General features: G+C 55.0%; 2 protein-coding genes across 2 annotated transcripts; one reads left to right on the top strand and one right to left on the bottom strand.

The window, feature by feature from the left end:
- Positions 1-161: 161 nt before the first annotated feature.
- zbed4l2 (zinc finger BED-type containing 4-like 2) lies at positions 162-5272 on the bottom strand. The gene is made up of 2 exons (XM_088627855.1): positions 4583-5272; positions 162-3262 (listed from the first exon to the last, which is right to left on the bottom strand). Exon 2 carries the CDS (start codon positions 3231-3233, stop codon positions 573-575), a length of 2661 nt encoding a protein of 886 aa, XP_088483981.1. The 5' UTR covers positions 3234-3262; positions 4583-5272; the 3' UTR covers positions 162-572.
- Positions 5273-6560: 1288 nt separating this feature from the next.
- LOC148672256 (alpha-soluble NSF attachment protein) lies at positions 6561-22086 on the top strand. Its single transcript, XM_088627876.1, has 11 exons — positions 6561-6769; positions 8942-9021; positions 13640-13756; positions 14277-14323; positions 15188-15265; positions 15933-15988; positions 17402-17486; positions 18132-18236; positions 18383-18451; positions 18640-18690; positions 19126-22086. Exons 1-11 carry the CDS (start codon positions 6582-6584, stop codon positions 19225-19227), a joined length of 978 nt encoding a protein of 325 aa, XP_088484002.1. The 5' UTR covers positions 6561-6581; the 3' UTR covers positions 19228-22086.
- The last annotated feature ends 289 nt before the right edge of the window (positions 22087-22375 follow it).

The raw sequence follows: 22375 nt of genomic DNA, 5'->3' as shown, positions 1-22375 counted from the left end.
GTCTGGTGCAAACTGCTTTCCCCAGAACACCTTTGTTCACCAAACAGCCGGTTTCTCAGGGTGACTGGCTGCAAGCACCTGGATCACAACATATTTCTTCAGCAGGCACACAGCGTATAAAGTTTATGTCAACCACTTGTACAAATACATGTACAAAGACCTTTTAAATATCCAATGATTTGCTTTTATGTACAGTGACCGATTAGTGTATTTACATACATAAATATCTATGTGTTTTACACAATAGACTGACTCTGTACAGTCATTTAAAGTCCCCTCACACTCCTGAAAGGCGCTCAGGGTGCTCTGTCTTTTGACGGGGGGACTCAGTGAGAATTCAAACGCCCCCTAGAGGCAGCAGGAGGAAGATGGCAGTGCCTGCGCCGTTGTACAGCTAGTCTTTCTGAGCCCTGGTACTGCCAGTGATGTGGCAGCCTGCGGGGGAAAACCGCACCCCAGGGCAGTGCATCAAGATCAGGGTTCAAGTGAGTCACTGTGAGGGGCCAGCCAGCTGCGTACCGGGTCAGACACCTCTCTCCCCGAGCCCAGAGAAACCAGCCCCCTGCTCGGGGTCAGGGCTCCTCCCCGGCCAGCCAGGCCCGGTTCTCGTAGGACACCAGGCTCTGGTAGAGGCTCTCGCGGGCCTGCGGGTTGGCCGCAGCGCGGGCGGCCAGCGTGCTGCTGCCGGCAGGCTCCCGCCGGCCCGCGGCGCCGCCCCTCAGGCGCTCCAGGTAGTCGCAGTTCTGGTGCAGGAAGAGGATGTGGTCGAGGTGCTGGGGGCCCAGCGTGGCGCGGCGCTGGGCCGCCGGGGTCTCGCGGGGAGCGAAGGCCCGGTCGGCGGGCGGGGCAGTGGCGGGGATGGCCAGGTACTGGCGGGCCAGCCGGGCCACGGCGGGGAAGCGGTGCTCCTTGGCCCGCCACCAGTCCAGCGGCGACAGGCTGCGCTTGCACAGGGGCTCGGCGATGTAGTTCTCCAGCTGCTGGTGGATCTCGGGCATCCTCTCGGTGGGGTCCTCGCCCAGGAGGAGGTCGTACATGCTCTGGGGCTCCGGGCTCGTCCTGTCACGGGCAGCGGGGGCCGCCGGGAGCTCCCCCTTGCCCGCACTCGTGCGCCCCGAAACGCTGGGGACTCTGCCAGAGCCGCCCACAGCCCCGCCCAGTCCTAGCGGCTTGTCGGTAACCTGGGGTGACGTCGCCATGGCCACCTGGGCTCCGCCCCCCCCCTGCTGCTGCTGCTGCTGCTGCTGTAGCACAATGAGGTCGCTCTCCTCCCCAGAGCCGCACGACAGGGGGGAGTCCAGCGGGGGCGCTGTGGAGGCCGAGAGCGTGCCGCCCATCCCCAGGCCTATCCCCAGCTCCAGCCCCGAGCCTTCCCTCTCCACCTCCCCCGCGCCCGCTCCTCTCCCGCTCTCCCTCTCCTCCTCCTCGGAGTAGCTCTGTGCGGACAGGAGCTCCTTGACCCGGTTGTGCAGCTTGCTGCGAGCGTCGGGGCTCAGGAAGCGCAGCTCCTTGAAGCGCGGGTCCAGGAAGGAGGCCAGGACGGCCGGGCTCCCCAGGAGGGCCTCCTCCTCCCCCAGCTGCCAGCGCCTCTCCATCTGCGCCCGCACCCTTCCCATCACCCCCTGGGCAGCGGCACAGCCGCTCTCCGCCATGCGCTGGCCCAGCAGCCGGGCCACGCCGTGCAGGCAGGGCATGAGCGCGGAGACCGCCGCGTTGGCGTCCTCGCTCAGGAAGGCGGCCGCGATGCGCACCGTCCTCAGCACCGGCGCGAGCTCCTGCAGGAGGCGCCACTGGTGGTCCGCCAGGTTGGGCGGCGCCTTCTGCTCCTCCAGCACGGAGCTGACCACCCACTTGAGCTCCAGCAGGCTCTCGCACATCTCCAGCGCCGTGGCCCAGCGGCCCGGCTCGTCCAGCACCAGCCGCGCCCCGGCCTTGGGGTTGAGGGCGGCGGCGGCGTGCGCGTCGTGCTGGAAGTGGGACACGATGGCCCGGGCGGCCGCCAGCGCCTGGCGCACGGGCTCGGCGGAGAGGCCCTCCTGCACGCACAGCTTCAGGGCCTCCCCGGCGCAGCACAGCGCCGCCCAGCCCGCGGGCAGGGCCTCCCGGTCCTGGCGCCCCTCCTGCTCCTCGGGCGCCCAGCAGCGGTCGTGCACGACGGAGGAGACGGCGCTCTCCGGCAGGCGGAACTCGGAGAGCACGGACCGCAGCGCCGCCCCCAGCTGGGCCTCCGGCGCGCCCTCCGCGAGCTCGGGCACGGGCCGGGTCTCCAGCACGCAGCGGGCCAGGCGCCAGTCCCGGTCCACGAAGTGCGCGCTGACGGTCAGGTAGAGGCGGCCGCCGCCCCCGCCCGCGCCCAGCGACCTCCAGCGCTCGGCGCACAGCGTCAGGCCGCGGGGGGGCAGGCTGGCGCTCAGGTGCTGCTCCAGGTGCTGCTTGAGGGCGTGGTAGCGGTGCCACAGCAGGCTGCCCAGCTGCGAGGGCGAGGGCGCCGGGTACTGCGGCTCCAGGCAGCCCAGCAGCAGCCGGAAGCCGCGCTCCTCCACCAGGGACAGCGGCTGCAGGTCCCGGAACACCATCTCCAGGATCAGGTCCGTCAGCAGCCCCGCCCGCTTGCTGCTGCAGCCCCGTGCGCCCCCCCCGCCACCGCCGGCCTCCGGGTAGAAGAGCCCGGACAGCAGCGAGTGGCTGGGGGGCTCCGGCTCCGGGGCGCCGGCCGGGTTCCCCCCGCCCGCCCCGGCCCCCCCACCGCCGGCGGCGGAGCCCCCCAGCCGCGCCCTCTTGCTCTCCCCCCCCTCAGGCGAGACCTCCGCCTCCTGCGTTTCCTCCTTGACCACCACCAGCGCCGCCGCCCCCCCCCCAGCCCCGCCCGGGCCGGGCAGGAAGGGGGCGGGCGGGGGCGGGGCCAGGAGGGCGGGGAGGGAGTGGTTGCCGGCGGCGGCGGCGGCGGGGGGGGCGGGGGCGGGGGCGGGGCCGTTGTCGCGGATGCTGTGCTTGCGGACCAGGTGCTCCCTCATGGTGGTGGTGCTGTTGTGGAAGGACAGCTGCTTCTTGCAGACGTTGCACTCCACGTGGCTCTCGCTCAGCTGCGTGTAGTAGTTCCACACCTTGGACTTGCGGCGGTCCACCGAGGCGCAGTACAGCGGCCGCCCCAGAGGCCCCCCCGCGCCCCTCTCTCCGCGCCGCTTCAGGGGCGGCCCCAGGCCCGAGGGCAGGGAATAGCCCGGAAACTCCATGGGGAGCAGGGGGAGAGGGCTCCTGGAGGCTGAGGAGACACAAGACGGTCGGCTGGCAACGTGGGGATTCTTGAAGTTCGAGATTCTCGCGTTCGATAAAGAACAGGCTGGGCAGCTTGTCTTATCTGATGAACGTGATCACGTTACACCTGTTCGCTTCCCCCCTGCCACATCAGCAGGGCCACAATGCACTGCAAGTGTGGGGTAACCCCCACCCTCACCTGGAAGGGCCCCCCGTTATCACACAATTCCCTCCTGTGCTGCTCCCATAACACTTTCCCCACCCCTGCCTGTTACGAAGATGTACTGTGATCATCTGCTGGCTCAGGATTTGACACTGGCTTTACTCTTCTTGCACTGTGATTTCACTGTGCTCGAGAGTTCTCTTACCATGATTTCAGCGCTTCATTACACTTCACTGTGCTTTTACCATGACTTCCCTGCTTCATAACACTTTACTTGTACCATGGTTTTACCATACACTACTACTACTACTACTCTTTACAGTGCTTCTACATGATTTCACTGTATTTGACACCTCACCCTGCTTTTACCACTATTTACTCCCAAAACACTCTTCCGGAAGAAATATCAATCGTAGCCTATCGTGAATACTGCTGTACACTCTCCAGCAGCAGGTAAACCAACACGCTGTGACCCACCTGGAAAATATCTTTGACACTGAAAGTCATTGACTGGATCCAGACGAGCCAAGTAACTCGTCACACCCGGGAGCTGGACCCACCGCCCTCCGGAGTCCAGAGCCCCAAGCCCCTGTTCTGTACTGCTGCCCTCTAGCGGTGGTACAGCGCACTGCAGCGCCTCTCGCACCCGTGTCAGCTGGAGCGCCAGCAAGCAGCTGACAACGAAGGAGAGCAACAAGCCTGACCATGAAGAGCGCTACAAAATAGGCGACACGCAGTGACTACAAAGGCTGAAAAACGAGGCCACGGATATGCCCAGGACACAGAGCAACCAGGAACGGGCTTGACGGTGTGGTGAATCCGGGTCGTGTAGCCGCAGCAGGACAGACTGGCCAGCGGGCAGTGGGTGCCAACGTCACCGCACTGACGCGGACTGAGATTTCGCGGATTCGTGGCCCGTGTTTGTTGTTGTTGTTGTTGTTGTTGTTGTTTTGTGTGTGTGTGTGTGTAAACGCTCAGGTCGAGTCCTGCGTTACCCAGGCTGTGTAAGTCGCGACTTAAGCCGCCGCTACCCCCCCTTCTCGTCCTCCCCCCTCTGCAATGACACATGACTCGAGTAACAGTTTACTTAGACCAGCGGTCAGGTAACGTCGACACCCGGCGCGCTGCCGGCCTGCGCCGGACTGGACAGCCCGCAACACTCACCCGGTCGCTAGGGGATCCTGCCGCCGGCTCAGGGCACCACGGTTACCGGGGAATGAAACGGAAGGCGGGCGCAGAAGCTCGTTCGGAAGTCACACATAGCCGAACCCCAGCCCGCGGCCCACCTTCCGACGGGAAATGATTCTTTCATATCCAGGGTCATGCTGCAAAGTGCCGCACCGCCCGGAAAACGGAGGGCGAAAGGGGACGCACGGTTTAGGGACCGTCCCCCATGCGCAGCGGGAAGCGTCTGCGGATTCCACACTTTGAAAATAAAAAAACCGGGGGACGAAATTCTCGTCCTCTCGCCGGAAGGCTGGAGCAGCCCCGCGGTGCCGAAACGCACGATTGCGCTTCCGAGCTGCGCACAGCGGCGAGAGACCAGACCGGTTGTTAAACCGGTATCTGCGGGTACCAGACACCAGCCTCCACCCGACGGTGGACCTCGCTGCAGTGCTCAAAGGCATTCCTGTCGAAATTTCCCTTAAAGCGTTGTTTGGCTGTAACTTCTGTAATTCCTTTGTCTAAATTTGGCCAGTTTGAACTGTCTGATTTTTCTCATTCTGTCGAGCTGTGGAACTTCGCTTCAAGGTTTGTTGAATACGTTACTAAATAAAAACTGAACGGGTTAACGGGCGTCCTTGTCTTTTATTAAGGGCATTTGACGGGATTTTGAATTGTAATTTAAAAAAAATCATTGAAAAAACATTTTTAAAGGTTCCCTAGTGCCTGCTGGTTGTTCGTTTCTAAAAAACACGAGATCGAAGATTCACTGGGATCGGACTGGTTACCATAGTAACGGCATCCGGCCGCACGGAAGCGCTGTCCGGTATAGGAATCCTGAGCTCGAGGCTGGAGGGCTGGTCCTGTTACCCACCTGAAGCTGTTCGAGACGGGGGATGGAAACTGACTCTCTGTGCTGTCCTCTTAGGGACCTGTTGCGGTAACATTCCCAGGAACACACATTTGACACACACACACATACACAATGTAGGAAACAACACGTCAAGCCATGCAATCGGTCTCCCATACACCTGTTTGCAGACACCTTTCAACACTACAACACTGCAGAATTAGTCCACTAATTTTGGACTATTAGTGTGTACATGCACTTTTCTGTTGTACAGAAGTAGTTCAGGTGGGGAGGTGGCGTCCGCAAGCGTAGGCTCAAAAGGAACAAGTAATAGGTTTATTCCAAGCTGAAGAGAGAAGAGGGAAAACGTTTCACCCGAAGAAGGCTCCACAGCCGAAACGTCGTCTTTCTTCTCTTTCCAGCCTGGAATAAACCTATGGCTTGCTCCCTTTGTATCATACTTCTACAATACTCTTGCTTTCACTCTACTGAGATGATGGCATATCGTGGAGATTGTCGAAAGCTTGCCGGTGGCACCCTGCAACTCACAACTGGCAACCCACTGGAGCTCAGCAGGTGTGAGCCTGGTCAGTACCTGGAGGGGAGACCTCCTGGGAAACACTAAGCTTGCTGCTGGAAGAGGTGTTAGTGGGGCCAGCAGGGGGCGCTCACCTTGCGGCTCATGTGGATCCTAATGCCCCAGTATAGTGACGGGGACACTATACTGTGAACAGGCGCCGTCCTTCGGATGAGACGTAAAACCGAGGTCTCGAAAAGAGTAGGGGTGTAACCCCGGCGTCCTGGCCAAATTTCCCATCGGCCTTTATCAATGATGACAATCCCCCTCTTCATTACTCTGCTCTCCTCCCCACTGATAGCTGATGTGTGGTGAGCGTTCTGGTGCTCTATGGCTGCCGTCGCATCATCCAGGTGGGGCTGCACACTGCTGGTGGTGGAGGGGATCCCCATTACCTGTAAAGCGCTTTGAGTGGAGTGTCCAGAAAAGCGCTATATAAGTGTAAGCAATTATTATTACACGTCGACAGCGCTGCAGTGTTGTGCTTCACGGTCTCTGGCAGGCGGGCCCGGCGCGTGCCTTTGCTGCGCCCCTCCCACGTGACACGGGCGCCGGCCCGCGGCTTCAGCGAGATGTGTCAGGCGTCAGGCGCAGACCGGAGCGAAGCCCACAGGCGCCGCAGTGTAACCGAAGCAAAGCGCACTGTCAGCGCGGACGCAATCATGGACAATTCCGGGAAAGAAAAGGAAGCACTGGCCCTCATGGCAGAGGCCGAAAGAAAAATCAAATCGTCGCAGTCTTTCTTCGGGACGTTGTTTGGGTGAGTGGCAGGTGGCGGCGAAGCGGGGTCGCGATCGGTTTGGCTGCCGGGGAAGGAGAGCTCGTAGACGGTCTAAGCTCGTTAGGAAAATCCGAGGGCGTGCGGCTGACGGTACAGAAGCAGAGGCCTGGCCGTAAAAGGCTGTCATGTATGCTTGGGAACGCTCCTGGTCATGTGGCATAACGATATCGACCTCCATGCGAAATAAAAGGACACCATCGATAAATACATTTTTAACTTTTTTTTTTAGAAAAGTTGTACAGCACCGTTGAGCTACGGGCTGAAAAGTTGCTTGATCATCGATTTGCCAGCCTGTTCCTTCCTGGGTCGATTGTTCTGCCGAGTTCGGGGAGGGACGCAGGTCTGGGAGCTGCGGTTCCGAGCTCCGCGGTCACATGTGTCGTCGAGTCAGCTGATCACACGACACCAGACTGTAAACAAAGTACTCTGACACCGGGTCCGCATGGTCTGACCCAGTGAGGAGCACCGGTCTGTCTTCCACCGCAACACAGAACATTCAGAGTGTCCTCTACCTGAACTGTCGTGTAGGGACCAGTTGTAACAGGGCTGTCCCACTGTACTGGGACAGTAGCTCCTATTGTAACAGGACTGTTCTACTGCACTGGGACTGTAGCTCCTATTGTAACAGGACTGTTCTACTGTACTGGGACTGTAGCTCCTATTGTAAGAGGACTATTTCACTGTACTGGGACTGTAGCTCCTACTGTAACAGGACTGTTCTACTGAACAATCCTGTTGTTGTACTGATAATGAATGATTACAGTAGACGATAGAGAATCTTATCACAGCATCTAAGCTGAGATGCTGTGTTGTAGCAGAAATGGAGCCCAGCAGGACAGTGAGTGTGTGTTGGGGGGCAGCTCTGTGTGTGAATTTTGAACTGTGACAATAAGATAGATAGATGGGTAGATAGATACTTTATTGATCCCGTGAGGGAAATTGCAGAAGAGGAGGGAAACATGCAGGTGTGTGCAGGCAGGCAGGCAGGCAGGCAGGCAGGCAAGACCCCCTCTTGTGCTTCTGGAGAATCAGCATCTGGGTGAAGTTTATTCAGAGGTAGAGGTGCGTATCTTAAAGGGAAACTGCAGTCCCAGTTTCTCAGACCGGTTATTACAACTTGGTAACAAAATGATTCATTGACCATATAGGAAAAAAAAAGACAAATCTGAATTAAGCACAAGTACTGTAAGTCACCATGTTGTCGCGAACTCAAACATCCGAGTTGCGACACGATGCGACCCTTCCTGCTCACTAGTCTCCATACTGACTAGTGTACCGTGATGGACGAGCGGATAGGAACCGATTGTGCAGCAGACATTTCACCGCAGAAATGATCTGTATGCAAGAGTAAACAAGTAAGTGGTATTTGTCTGTAAAACGTTTCAAAACCTGAAGCAACATTTCTGCTGGATTAAAAGAGATTTATTTACAAAGGAACAGGTTAAGGTTTATTCCGTGTTGAAAGGAGAAAAAAAAAAGAGACCACTGCAGAAATGTTGTGTGCCTTCTTCAGGTGTGTTTCTGCAATGTGAAAAACACAGTGGATTAAAAGCCGGCTTGTTTTGTGATATAATAGGGCCACAACACGTCACCGGTAGTTTTGTTGCCTCTTTCTCAATCACAGAACACACCTGGGAATTTCAGCAACTATGTGATGTAACTTGGAGGCTTGACAAGTTACTGTGCACGTTTGACTGTTATTGTGGTTTGAAATGCACCCATCAATGCTGTTTTTTTCCTAACCCCGAAATCTAAACTCGTATATTTCAGTTCCCCTTTAGCTTGGGAACTAAGCCACCTCTCGCTCTCCCCAGCAGGGAAGAACGTCTTTCCTCAGTCTCCGCCCACAGAGTGGCTCTGCTCGTGTTTCCACCTGTCCGTTGATCCACTGGACGGGAACAAATTCAGATCATTTCCTTCAGTAAAATATAATTCACTAACTGCAGCAGCATTTGGAAAGATGTTACCTGGGTACTTTAGATCCCTGTTGGCTCAGTTTTGTTTGTCAGAACTATGCAGTGTTAATGCGTTAGGGAATCAGACTGATGACGGGAAGGAACTTGCTCTAAAACATTTGTTTTTACATCTATGTAAAGTAGTAGGCTCTGACCTTGCCTGTGTCCCTCCCTCTGTTCCTGGCTGGGTGTCCAGGGGCTCATCGAAGGTTGAGGAGGCATGCGAGATGTACGCACGCGCTGCCAACATGTTCAAGATGGCCAAGAACTGGAGTGGTAAGAGACAGAGACAGTCTGCTACAGGTGCTGTAGCAGTGTGTGTGTGCAGTGAGGTGTGATATAGTGCTGTACCAGTGTGTGTGTGCAGTGAGTTGTGATACAGTGCTGTAGCAGTGTGTGTGTGCAGTGAGGTGTGATACAGTGCTGTACCAGTGTGTGTGTGCAGTGAGGTGTGATACAGTGCTGTACCAGTGTGTGTGTGTGCAGTGCGGTGTGATACAGTGCTGTACCAGTGTGTGTGTGTGCAGTGCGGTGTGATACAGTGCTGTACCAGTGTGTGTGTGCAGTGAGGTGTGATACAGTGCTGTACCAGTGTGTGTGTGCAGTGAGGTGTGATACAGTGCTGTACCAGTGTGTGTGCAGTGAGGTGTGATACAGTGCTGTACCAGTGTGTGTGTGCAGTGCGGTGTGATACAGTGCTGTAGCAGTGTGTGTGTGTGCAGTGAGGTGTGATACAGTGCTGTAGCAGTGTGTGTGTGCAGTGAGGTGTGATACAGTGCTGTACCAGTGTGTGTGTGCAGTGCGGTGTGATACAGTGCTGTAGCAGTGTCTGTGCAGTGCGGTGTGATACAGTGCTGTACCAGTGTGTGTGTGCAGTGCGGTGTGATACAGTGCTGTAGCAGTGTGTGTGTGCAGTGCGGTGTGATACAGTGCTGTAGCAGTGTGTGTGTGCAGTGCGGTGTGATACAGTGCTGTAGCAGTGTGTGTGCAGTGCGGTGTGATACGGTGCTGTACCAGTGTGTGTGTGTGCAGTGAGGTGTGATACGGTGCTGTAGCAATGTGTGTGTGTGCAGTGAGGTGTGATACAGTGCTGTACCAGTGTGTGTGTGTGCAGTGAGGTGTGATACAGTGCTGTAGCACTGTGTGTGTGTGCAGTGAGGTGTGATACAGTGCTGTAGCAGAGTGTGTTTGCAGTGAGGTGTGATACAGTGCTGTACCAGTGTGTGTGTGCAGTGAGGTGTGATACAGTGCTGTACCAGTGTGTGTGTGCAGTGAGGTCTGATACAGTGCTGTACCAGTATGTGTGTGTGCAGTGAGGTGTTATGCGGTGCTGTAGCAGTGTGTGTGTGCAGTGCGGTGTGATATGGTGCTGTAGCAGTGTGTGTGTGCAGTGAGGTGTGATACGGTGCTGTACCAGTGTGTGTGTGCAGTGAGGTGTGATGCGGTGCTGTACTAGTGTGTGTGTGCAGTGAGGTGTGATGCGGTGCTGTACCAGTGTGTGTGTGCAGTGAGGTGTGATGCGGTGCTGTACCAGTGTGTGTGTGCAGTGAGGTGTGATGCGGTGCTGTACCAGTGTGTGTGTGCAGTGAGGTGTGATACAGTGCTGTAGCAGTGTGTGTGTGCAGTGAGGTGTTATGCGGTGCTGTAGCAGTGTGTGTGTGCAGTGCGGTGTGATATGGTGCTGTAGCAGTGTGTGTGTGCAGTGAGGTGTGATACGGTGCTGTACCAGTGTGTGTGTGCAGTGAGGTGTGATGCGGTGCTGTACTAGTGTGTGTGTGCAGTGAGGTGTGATGCGGTGCTGTACCAGTGTGTGTGTGCAGTGAGGTGTGATGCGGTGCTGTACCAGTGTGTGTGTGCAGTGAGGTGTGATACGGTGCTGTAGCAGTGTGTGTGTGCAGTGAGGTGTTATGCGGTGCTGTAGCAGTGTGTGTGTGCAGTGCGGTGTGATATGGTGCTGTAGCAGTGTGTGTGTGCAGTGCGGTGTGATATGGTGCTGTAGCAGTGTGTGTGTGTGTGTGCAGTGAGGTGTGATACGGTGCTGTAGCACTGTGTGTGTGTGCAGTGAGGTGTGATACAGTGCTGTAGCACTGTGTGTGTGCAGTGAGGTGTGATACAGTGCTGTAGCACTGTGTGTGTGTGCAGTGAGGTGTGATACAGTGCTGTAGCACTGTGTGTGCAGTGAGGTGTGATGCGGTGCTGTAGCAGTGTGTGTGTGTGCAGTGAGGTGTGATGCGGTGCTGTACTAGTGTGTGTGTGCAGTGAGGTGTGATACAGTGCTGTACCAGTGTGTGTGTGCAGTGAGGTGTGATACAGTGCTGTACCAGTGTGTGTGTGTGCAGTGCGGTGTGATACAGTGCTGTACCAGTGTGTGTGTGTGCAGTGCGGTGTGATACAGTGCTGTACCAGTGTGTGTGTGCAGTGAGGTGTGATACAGTGCTGTACCAGTGTGTGTGTGCAGTGAGGTGTGATACAGTGCTGTACCAGTGTGTGTGTGCAGTGAGGTGTGATACAGTGCTGTACCAGTGTGTGTGTGCAGTGCGGTGTGATACAGTGCTGTAGCAGTGTGTGTGTGTGCAGTGAGGTGTGATACAGTGCTGTAGCAGTGTGTGTGTGCAGTGAGGTGTGATACAGTGCTGTACCAGTGTGTGTGTGCAGTGCGGTGTGATACAGTGCTGTAGCAGTGTCTGTGCAGTGCGGTGTGATACAGTGCTGTACCAGTGTGTGTGTGCAGTGCGGTGTGATACAGTGCTGTAGCAGTGTGTGTGTGCAGTGCGGTGTGATACAGTGCTGTAGCAGTGTGTGTGCAGTGCGGTGTGATACGGTGCTGTACCAGTGTGTGTGTGTGCAGTGAGGTGTGATACAGTGCTGTAGCAATGTGTGTGTGTGCAGTGAGGTGTGATACAGTGCTGTACCAGTGTGTGTGTGTGCAGTGAGGTGTGATACAGTGCTGTAGCACTGTGTGTGTGTGCAGTGAGGTGTGATACAGTGCTGTAGCAGAGTGTGTTTGCAGTGAGGTGTGATACAGTGCTGTACCAGTGTGTGTGTGCAGTGAGGTGTGATACAGTGCTGTACCAGTGTGTGTGTGCAGTGAGGTCTGATACAGTGCTGTACCAGTATGTGTGTGTGCAGTGAGGTGTTATGCGGTGCTGTAGCAGTGTGTGTGTGCAGTGCGGTGTGATACGGTGCTGTAGCAGTGTGTGTGTGCAGTGAGGTGTGATACGGTGCTGTACCAGTGTGTGTGTGCAGTGAGGTGTGATGCGGTGCTGTACTAGTGTGTGTGTGCAGTGAGGTGTGATGCGGTGCTGTACCAGTGTGTGTGTGCAGTGAGGTGTGATGCGGTGCTGTACCAGTGTGTGTGTGCAGTGAGGTGTGATGCGGTGCTGTACCAGTGTGTGTGTGCAGTGAGGTGTGATACGGTGCTGTAGCAGTGTGTGTGTGCAGTGAGGTGTTATGCGGTGCTGTAGCAGTGTGTGTGTGCAGTGCGGTGTGATACGGTGCTGTAGCAGTGTGTGTGTGCAGTGAGGTGTGATACGGTGCTGTACCAGTGTGTGTGTGCAGTGAGGTGTGATGCGGTGCTGTACTAGTGTGTGTGTGCAGTGAGGTGTGATGCGGTGCTGTACCAGTGTGTGTGTGCAGTGAGGTGTGATGCGGTGCTGTACCAGTGTGTGTGTGCAGTGAGGTGTGATACGGTGCTGTAGCAGTGTGTGTGTGCAGTGAGGTGTTATGCGGTGCTGTAGCAGTGTGTGTGTGCAGTGCGGTGTGATATGGTGCTGTAGCAGTGTGTGTGTGCAGTGCGGTGTGATATGGTGCTGTAGCAGTGTGTGTGTGTGTGTGTGCAGTGAGGTGTGATACGGTGCTGTAGCACTGTGTGTGTGTGCAGTGAGGTGTGATACAGTGCTGTAGCACTGTGTGTGTGTGCAGTGAGGTGTGATACAGTGCTGTAGCACTGTGTGTGTGTGCAGTGAGGTGTGATACAGTGCTGTAGCACTGTGTGTGCAGTGAGGTGTGATGCGGTGCTGTAGCAGTGTGTGTGTGTGCAGTGAGGTGTTATGCGGTGCTGTAGCAGTGTGTGTGTGCAGTGCGGTGTGATATGGTGCTGTAGCAGTGTGTGTGTGCAGTGAGGTCTGATACAGTGCTGTACCAGTGTGTGTGTGCAGTGAGGTGTGATGCGGTGCTGTACCAGTGTGTGTGTGCAGTGAGGTGTGATGCGGTGCTGTACCAGTGTGTGTGTGCAGTGAGGTGTGATACAGTGCTGTAGCAGTGTGTGTGTGCAGTGAGGTGTTATGCGGTGCTGTAGCAGTGTGTGTGTGCAGTGCGGTGTGATATGGTGCTGTAGCAGTGTGTGTGTGTGTGTGCAGTGAGGTGTGATACGGTGCTGTAGCACTGTGTGTGTGTGCAGTGAGGTGTGATACAGTGCTGTAGCACTGTGTGTGTGTGCAGTGAGGTGTGATACAGTGCTGTAGCACTGTGTGTGTGTGCAGTGAGGTGTGATGCGGTGCTGTAGCAGTGTGTGTGTGTGCAGTGAGGTGTGATGCGGTGCTGTACTAGTGTGTGTGTGCAGTGCGGTGTGATATGGTGCTGTAGCAGTGTGTGTGTGTGTGTGCAGTGAGGTGTGATACGGTGCTGTACCAGTGTGTGTGTGCAGTGAGGTGTGATACGGTGCTGTAGCTCTGTGTGTGTGTGCAGTGAGGTGTGATACAGTGCTGTAGCAGTGTGTGTGTGCACTGCGGTGTGATACAGTGCTGTACCAGTGTGTGTGCAGAGCGTTGTGATGCGGTGCTCTAGCGGTGTGTGTGTGCAGTGCGGTGTGATACAGTGCTGTAGCAGTGTGTGTGTGCAGTGCTGTAGTGGTGTTTAAAATACAGCCTGATAAATGCAGTGCTCTGTGTTTCAGCGGCGGGGAATGCCTTCTCCCAGGCAGCACAGCTCCACCTGCAGCTGCAGAGTAAACATGATGCTGCCACCAATTTCATTGACGCTGGCAACGCCTTCAAGAAAGCCGACCCACAAGGTGCGCTCATGCCTTCTGTCCAGGCCTCTGTGCTCCTTTCCTTCTGTTCTAACAGCCCACCTGATGCTGGATTTAGCATCTTTCCTAATATCCTCGTTAATCTTTATCTCCATGTGCTCTCCGTCCAGTCGGCCTGTCTCTCTCGGCCTCCTAGTCTTTTCCTGCCTTTCTTTCTGTCTGGCTCTGTCTGTGGCCCCTTCTGTCTCTCCGTGTTCTTCTCGCCCTCGTTCAGGGGAATAACTGTCGTTTTTACAGTGTTTTACTCCCCATTTTCCCTCAGCAGCTGTGCAAGTCTGAACTTGCAGATCTAGAAACACACACGTAATTCCGGCAAAGGCCAACACAATTGAACTAAGGTTTAGTTTAACTTTTTCTTAGCTTTTAGTGATGATGTGAAGACAACATTCTTGTGGACTGTAGTCCCCCTAGGACAAGAGAGCTGAGTTTTGATTTTAGACAAAGAAAGGGACTTTCACTGACTGTCTTTCTCTTGGATTCACTGTTGGATTCTTTTCCACAGAGGCCATTAACTGTCTGAACCGAGCCATCGAGATTTACACCGACATGGTGAGGATGGAGGAGTGCCCAAAGCATCACACACCCAGACACTGCCCCCTGTGTGTCCACCTCATCACACACCCAGACACTGCCCCCTGTGTGTCCACCTCATCACACACCAGGACACTGCCCCCTGTGTGTCCACCTCATCACACACCCAGACACTGCCCCCTGTGTGTCCACCTCTCACACACCCGGACACTGCCCCCTGTGTGTCCACCTCATCACACACCCAGACACTGCCCCCTGTGTGTCCACCTCATCACACACCCGGACACTGCCCCCTGTGTGTCCACCTCTCACACACCAGGACACTGCCCCCTGTGTGTCCACCTCATCACACACCCGGACACTGCCCCCTGTGTGTCCACCTCTCACACACCCAGACACTGCCCCCTGTGTGTCCACCTCATCACACACCCAGACACTGCCCCCTGTGTGTCCACCTCTCACACACCCAGACACTGCCCCCTGTGTGTCCACCTCATCACACACCCAGACACTGCCCCCTGTGTGTCCACCTCATCACACACCCAGACACTGCCCCCTGTGTGTCCACCTCTCACACACCCAGACACTGCCCCCTGTGTGTCCACCTCATCACACACCCAGACACTGCCCCCTGTGTGTCCACCTCATCACACACCCAGACACTGCCCCCTGTGTGTCCACCTCATCACACACCCAGACACTGCCCCCTGTGTGTCCACCTCTCACACACCAGGACACTGCCCCCTGTGTGTCCACCTCTCACACACCAGGACACTGCCCCCTGTGTGTCCACCTCTCACACACCCTCTGCGATGTGGAACTGATGGGTGAGGCTGACCTTGCCCTGACCCCCACCTGACCCCCTTGTGTGTGACTCCGCAGGGCCGTTTCACCATCGCTGCGAAGCACCACATCACCATCGCTGAGATCTACGAGACCGAGCTGGTCGACATTGACAAGGTCAGCCTGGAACCCCTACGCGCTGCTGTGCTCTACACTGTGTTCCTGTACTGTGCTGTATTCCCCCACCCTGTCTCTGTCGCATGCAGTGAGCTGAGGCTACAGGAGATCACCTGTAGGGGGTGCTACAGCCCTTCACGGGATATCCCCCTCCCAGCAAGGGTAGAATTCTGCAGCTGGGCTAGCTGGAGCCTTCAGAGTACAGGAACTGTTCTGTGTTTTTGTCTGTGACCTGTGATGGATCTGACCTCCTTGAAAGTTTTGTTGACCAGAGTGCTGTTGCTTCCTAATTGATCTTGGGGAGGGACTATTAAAAGCGCTTTTAGCTGGGAGAGGCATGAAATTACTAGCAGTGTAGGAAAATGCTCACTCTGTCGCTCTCACTGTTTTACTCTCTGTTGGCCACTCCTGGCTCATTCTCACTGGTCTCTGCCCTCACAGTCATCTCATTCCCTCTCAGGCTTGCCTCTCCCTTTTCCCCTCCTCCGCCTTGTGCCCCGTGAGAGAGCCCAGTGGCGGCTCAGAAGCCAGCTCTGCCGTTCTCAGCTCCTCACAGTTGAGAAGGATGCTTCTTTGGCATGTGAACCTGTTAAAGTGTTGTACTGTGGTGATTTTGGGTACTGGGTTCCTGCTGGGGTTTATAAACTCGTCTTTCTGTACTGTACAGGCCATCGCTCACTATGAACAGGCAGCCGATTACTACAAGGGAGAGGAGTCCAACAGGTAGCGCTGGCGCTGTCTTGTGTGTGAACGGTGTGTGCGTGGTGAGGAAGTTGTGTGTAATAGTGTGTATATAGTTGTGCGTCCGTGTGTGAAGAGTGAGTGTGTCAGGGTGCGTGTGTGTGAAGAGTTAGTGTGTCAGTGCACATGTGTGAAGAGTGAGTGTGTCAGGGCACGTGTGTGAAGAGTGAGTGTGTCAGGGTGCGTGTGTGTGAAGAGTGACTGTGTCAGTGCACGTGTGTGTGAAGAGTGACTGTGTCAGTGCACATGTGTGAAGAGTGAGTGTGCCAGTGCACGTGTGTGTGAAGAGTGACTGTGTCAGTGCACGTGTGTGAAGAGTGAGTGTGCCAGGGTGCGTGTGTGTGAAGAGTGACTGTGTCAGTGCACGTGTGTGAAGAGTGAGTGTGCCAGGGCGCGTGTGTGTGAAGAGTGACTGTGTCAGTGCACGTGTGTGTGAAGAGTGACTGTGTCAGTGCACATGTGTGAAGAGTGAGTGTGCCAGGGCGCGTGTGTGTGAAGAGTGAATTTGTCAGTGCGTGTGTGTGTAAAAGGTGAGTGTGTCAGGGCGCGTGTGTGAAGAGTGAGTGTGCCAGGGTGCGTGTGTGTGAAGAGTGAGTGTGCCAGGGCGCGTGTGTGTGAAGAGTGAGTGTGTCAGTGCACATGTGTGAAGAGTGAGTGTGCCAGGGCGCGTGTGTGTGAAGAGTGAGTGTGTCAGTGCACGTGTGTGTGAAGAGTGAGTGTGCCAGGGCGCGTGTGTGTGAAGAGTGAGTGTGTCAGTGCACGTGTGTGTGAAGAGTGAGTGTGTCAGGGCGCATGTGTGAAGAGTGAGTGTGCCAGGGCGCGTGTGTGTGAAGAGTGAGTGTGTCAGTGCACATGTGTGAAGAGTGAGTGTGCCAGGGCGCGTGTGTGTGAAGAGTGAGTGTGTCAGGGCGCATGTGTGAAGAGTGAGTGTGCCAGGGCGCGTGTGTGTGAAGAGTGAGTGTGCCAGTGCACGTGTGTGTGAAGAGTGACTGTGTCAGTGCACATGTGTGAAGAGTGAGTGTGCCAGGGCGCGCGTGTGTGAAGAGTGAATTTGTCAGTGCACGTGTGTGAAGAGTGAGTGTGCCAGTGCACGTGTGTGAAGAGTGAGTGTGCCAGTGCACGTGTGTGTGAAGAGTGAGTGTGCCAGGGCGCGTGTGTGTGAAGAGTGAGTGTGCCAGGGCGCGTGTGTGTGAAGAGTGAATTTGTCAGTGCGTGTGTGTGTAAAAGGTGAGTGTGTCAGGGCGCGTGTGTGAAGAGTGAGTGTGTCAGGGCGCGTGTGTGAAGAGTGAGTGTGTCAGTGCACATGTGTGAAGAGTGAGTGTGCCAGGGCGTGTGTGTGTGAAGAGTGAGTGTGTCAGGACGCGTGTGTGTGTAACTCTGTGCTTGTGTCCTCAGCTCTGCTAACAAGTGCCTTCTCAAAGTGGCCACGTACGCAGCTCAGCTGGAGCAGTACCAGAAGGCCATCGAGATCTACGAACAGGTGAGCCCAGGACAGCAAAGTATGGTATAGCACAGCACAGTACTATATTGGAACAAGTCATAGGTTTATTCCAGGCTGAAAAGAAAGAAAACACAACGTTTCGGCCGTGGAACCTTCTTCAGGTGTGAGGAAGAAGAAGACCCTCACATCTGAAGAAGGCTCCACAGCCGAAACGTTGTGTTTTCTTTTTCAGCCTGGAATTAACCTATTACTTGTTCCTTTGCAGCCTACGCATGCTGACGCAGCTCCGCACCTGAACTACTACAGTACTATATTGCACACTAGTGCATTATTTAGAAGGTTACATTACTAAATAGTGCAGAAGTGCAGTATAATCTAGCAGAGTACCTATTCATAGATTTTGCACAATATGCAGCAAAATAGCAACAGAAATATGGCAGATGATACGAGGTAATTTAACATAGTTCAGTAGCATGCAAAACTGCAATATTGCATATTAGTATATTGGTTTTAGAACAGCACAATACAACCTGCACTGGACAACAGAGCATTTTTAAATATAATTTTGCAAACTGCAAGTTTTTTGGTTTAGGAGCAGTAGGCTGTGAGACAAGTATAAGGGTCCCTGGAGAAACCCCCAGCCCTAAGATTAATTGCTCTTACTACCTTGCTTTCTGTGCGCAGGTGGGCACCCATGCCATGGACAGCACGCTGCTGAAGTACAGCGCCAAGGATCATTTCTTCAAGGCTGCGCTGTGCCACTTCTGTCTGGACATGCTCAACGCCAAGGTCAGGAGTCACCCTGTCTGTCTCTGCACAGGGTTAGGGCCTAGTCCAGCACAGTGTTATAGCCTCTGCACTTTCTGGAGAGTACAGTATCTGGGTGAGCTGTCTGTGCGCAGCGGTGTCTAACTCTCTCTTTCTCTCTGCCTCAGCTGGCATTACAGAAATATGAAGAGATGTTTCCAGCATTTTCAGACTCCCGGGAATGCAAACTAGTGAAGGTAATCAGGCAAGCTCTCCTTTTCCCTGCCCCCCTCCTGACAGTCCGTTCACCCTCTCTGTTTCGCTCCTGTGGGTCTGTTGCAGCCAGCAGCAGCCTGCTAAGGCAGTGACACACGTTTGAAATCACACGCTGCCGGTGGTGTTAGTGCTGTTATCTGGAGTGGCGGCTGTTACTCTGTTTTCACAGAAACTTCTGGACGCCCACGAAGACAACAACGTGGATGCATATACCGACGCGGTGAGTGGAGAGCTTCATGGTGTTTATCTCTCATGCGCCGTTTGTAGTGGAGAGATTTTATGACATTTTAATCATCGTGTAACCTCCCCCCCAGTTTTGTAATGGCCAGTTAGGCTCAGCTCTCCGGGAGCCACTCAGGAGAGAGCTTACCTGCTCGGAAAAGAAAGAGAGGCTTAGACAGGCTCCTTCGACATGCCTGTTGTGTACATCTCTCCCTCTGTCCTCTTTCTCTCCCCATCTCTGTGTCAACATGTGCTCTCCACCTCCTCTCACTCTCACTGTCACACTCCCTCCTTCTCTGGTTCTCTCGAGCTCTCTCTGTCCCTTTTTCCATCTCTTTCTACGTATGTATACATCTCCCTCCCTAGCTTTTTCTCTCTCTCTCTCTCCGTCTCTCTCACTCGGTCTGTACCTCTGCATCTCTCTCTCTCTCAGGTGAAGGAGTACGATTCCATCTCCCGGCTGGATCAGTGGGTCACGACGATGCTTCTCCGCATCAAGAAGACCATACAGGACGGGGAGGCTGACCTGCGCTAGCCCCGCCTCTCCCAGCCCCTCTCCCCTCGCCCTCCCCTCTGTCTCCCACCAGTCTCTGCTGCACCCCGCCCCCGTCTCTGAACCCCCCCCCCCCCCTCGTTTGTTCCTCCCCACCTCGGAGCGCCTTCTCTCGTCTCTGTCGCCTTGTGTGCTGCAGCCCTGTCCTGTCCTCTGAGCCCCCTGCTCTCTCTCTGGGTCCTACTGTCCAGCAATAACAGTCCCTGAGCCAGCAACCCCTCCCTCCACACACACACACCCAGAACACTAATGACCACAGAGCACAGAGAGAGAGGGGCAGAGCCGAGGACATCCAGCCCAGAGGCCCGCACGGATAGAACCCGGGCTCGATCGCTCGGTCAAACGGGCCAACCTCCTGTCCGGCCTCACCTGCCCTGACTGACCACTGGAGCACAGGCTCTTCCCACGCACTGCGGCGTTCCCTGGAGACACCAGTTCCTCCTGCCTGATCCACCGGGTCTTGCCTTTTTGTATGTGACCCGTTTCCTGACGCTTCTGGCCTTTCCACTAGTGTTGGCGCAGCTGCGTTTCGACCGCCGTAGAGCCGAAGGGCCGGATGCCGCGCAGACGAAGCGGGTTTGCCTCCCCGAGCTCCGAGGGGATCCGCGGGGTCCGGCCCCGGCTTTCTGGGCCCCGTCGTGGAAGATCAGAAAGTGCCGGGAAGGATCCGGAGAGCCAGGAAGAGGGGAGTAAAATATCTTGATTTCGCTTCAACCTCCTGGGAGCTTTTCCTCTGGAGCGCAGTGGGAACGCTGGTCAGTTCAACGCAGCCGGTCTGGACGGACGCTGCCACTCAGACTGAACGTGAAGGGGAAAACGGACTACGACACGGAAAGGGGCTTTTAAAACGGATTGTGTGAGTAAAGAGAAGTCGTTGTAGCGTGGTTTGGGTAAAGCAGGCATCCTTTGGAGTTTTTCTTTTTGCTAAATGAAGTAAGGAGGGGGGAGGGAGTCTTCCAGCATGCAGATACACCCAGACTTTCACAACCAGCATCCCTCCCCAGTACTCCACAGCTGGCCAGAAACTGGACCGTCTCGGGTCCTCAGAAGGGTCTGGCAGCCTCTTGAGCAGACCCAGAGCGTGGCAGGGGTCTGAGGCGTCCGAGGAAGCCCGCGAGCTCGATCCAGGCGGTCTCGCAGTCTTGACTGGGCCGTCGCTCCGCGGTCCCGCCGTCTCGCCCAGCAGCCTGGCCTTCGAGCGCGTGGCCCGGCGGTGCGTTCTCGACACCCGCCCCCAGCGCCCCGAGTGCAAGGGCGTGCCTCCTGATTTCTGCACTAGAAATGAGGCCGTTTGGCACCTGCGGTGTTTAGGAAGTGGGTCTCGTAGCTGGCAGGCGTGGGTAACTGGTTCTGTTGAAGGTGCTGCATTCAGTCCCGCTGTGCCTGTGAGATTTGGGCATCACGGCTGCCTGTGGGCAGTTACACACGCATGTATATTTATTTTGCTGGCCTTGTTGGCGACAGCCTGTCCTGCTCACAGAGCAGGCCCTTGCTGACAAAGCTACCTGCTTTATGTTCACATTCATTTTCCTTCCTTGGCAAATTCCTTCGCTTCTTCTTCTTCCCTTGAAACGTGTTAAACTGCTTTAAATAAAGCCTGGTTCTTTTGTTACTGTATTATTGCAAGTGTCCTGGCTTCGGCTTCAGAGGTGAAGATCGCCCCGTTCGGTTGGGTTCGGAGGGCGTCGCGCGGGAACCCCTGACCTTCCTCGGCCTTGGGGGAGACGGAGGGGGCGGGCGGCCGTGGTACTGGGGGTCTGTCGGTCTCCAGGTGGCTGAGCAGAGTCCCCAGAGAAAAGGTCGTTGGGTTTCACTGGTTCCAGCTGGCTGTCCAGCTGCACTGATCTGAGGCCCCCAGGTCTCCTGGCTGCCTGCCTGAGCGCCGGCTGGCGTGATTGAATCTGTCCCTGACTGGAATTGCTCTGGGCGGAAAGCCCTTTGCACAGACGGGCAGGGGCTGGCCCGCACCGGCCCGGTCCAGACTTTTTCACCGTGGTCCGGTACTAGTTGGGTTCTCCTTCGTCGGCTCTGCAGCAGACACAGGCAGGGGGACTCTGGTCTTCCACTAATGGGACTTCTACAGAACCAGTGCAGGCTGATACTTCCATGCAGTGGCGAGACGCTTTTATTTTTCAAAAAACAGCTACATGTCCAAAAAGAACCAGTCTTGACTGTGTTTTGCCCTGTAGGATGACATTTTATTCAGCCTACAACAAAAACGAACCTCTGCTTGTTCTTAAAATTCATGAACTACATGTGGTGATAATTATCATCATGGTGGCTTGAATACTAGCACCTCATATCCTAACACATCTTTCACTAACGTGAAGGAAATCTATTTTCTTAAGTTTTCTATCCGTAGCGTCTCCTCTACAGTTATTGAACAGAACTGGTTTGCCATTGGAACGGCTACTCATAGGAGACATTCTCACAGGTTAACCCATATTAAATACAGAGGGCCCAGACTTGCAGCCGCAGATGTGAAAAATCTACAGGTGCAGACAAAATACTTGCACGCCTGTATTTGTGTGCATTCATGCGCGTTTATAATGTATATCACATATAACATGAACGTTGTTCATGCGAGACCAAAAACACAGTTAATACGCCTATTGTAATATTCTCCTCTGTCCCTGGACTGCGTACCTCAAGGACAAGCTGCGATATCTCAAAGTGCCACCAGGGGGAAGCACACCCACCTACCTTCATAATAAATACAGTCTGTCGTAGATGATAGGCAATATTATAAAGCTGTCTTCTGTACTATTTTATGAATTTGCAAATTGCACCTTGCTCTTTGAAACCCTATTTTGAAAGAAAAAAAATAAACTATAAACCAACCGCTACGTGTATGTTGGCTTTGTACTTCGGGAAAATGTTCAACTCTTTCAGAAGGTGACACTCAGCAGTTGTCGAAGGTTTTAATGGGTCGGTTGTTTTTTTTCCTTCGTCGTTAGTTTTGTGCCTCAAGACATGTAAGGAAGGCGCCTGTGACGTAATTCCAAAAGCGCAGGATTAAAACTTAATCCGTAAGCAAATTTAAGAAACGTCTTGTTAATCATTATCCTTCTGTTATTCTGTACCAGAGAGCCACCTTGTCTGCGAGATCCGGGACAGAAACTCCGGACCA

Source organism: Lepisosteus platostomus, chromosome 4 (genome assembly GCF_059453375.1).
Source record: "Lepisosteus platostomus isolate fLepPlt1 chromosome 4, fLepPlt1.hap1, whole genome shotgun sequence".
NCBI lineage: Eukaryota > Metazoa > Chordata > Actinopteri > Semionotiformes > Lepisosteidae > Lepisosteus > Lepisosteus platostomus.
The sequence above is the reverse complement of the archived record's forward strand: the minus strand, read 5'-3'. Positions and strand labels throughout refer to the sequence as shown.

What these genes read in the sequence shown, in the direction of transcription:
- zbed4l2 (XM_088627855.1), bottom strand. Translation starts at nt 3,233, where the DNA reads ATGGAGTTTCCGGGCTATTCCCTGCCCTCGGGCCTGGGGCCGCCCCTG.
- LOC148672256 (XM_088627876.1), top strand. Translation starts at nt 6,582, where the DNA reads ATGTGTCAGGCGTCAGGCGCAGACCGGAGCGAAGCCCACAGGCGCCGC. An exon ending in TTCTTCGGGACGTTGTTTGG is followed by an intron (nt 6,770 to 8,941) that starts GTGAGTGGCAGG and finishes CTGGGTGTCCAG; the next exon opens with GGGCTCATCGAAGGTTGAGG. An exon ending in GGGAATGCAAACTAGTGAAG is followed by an intron (nt 18,452 to 18,639) that starts GTAATCAGGCAA and finishes CTGTTTTCACAG; the next exon opens with AAACTTCTGGACGCCCACGA.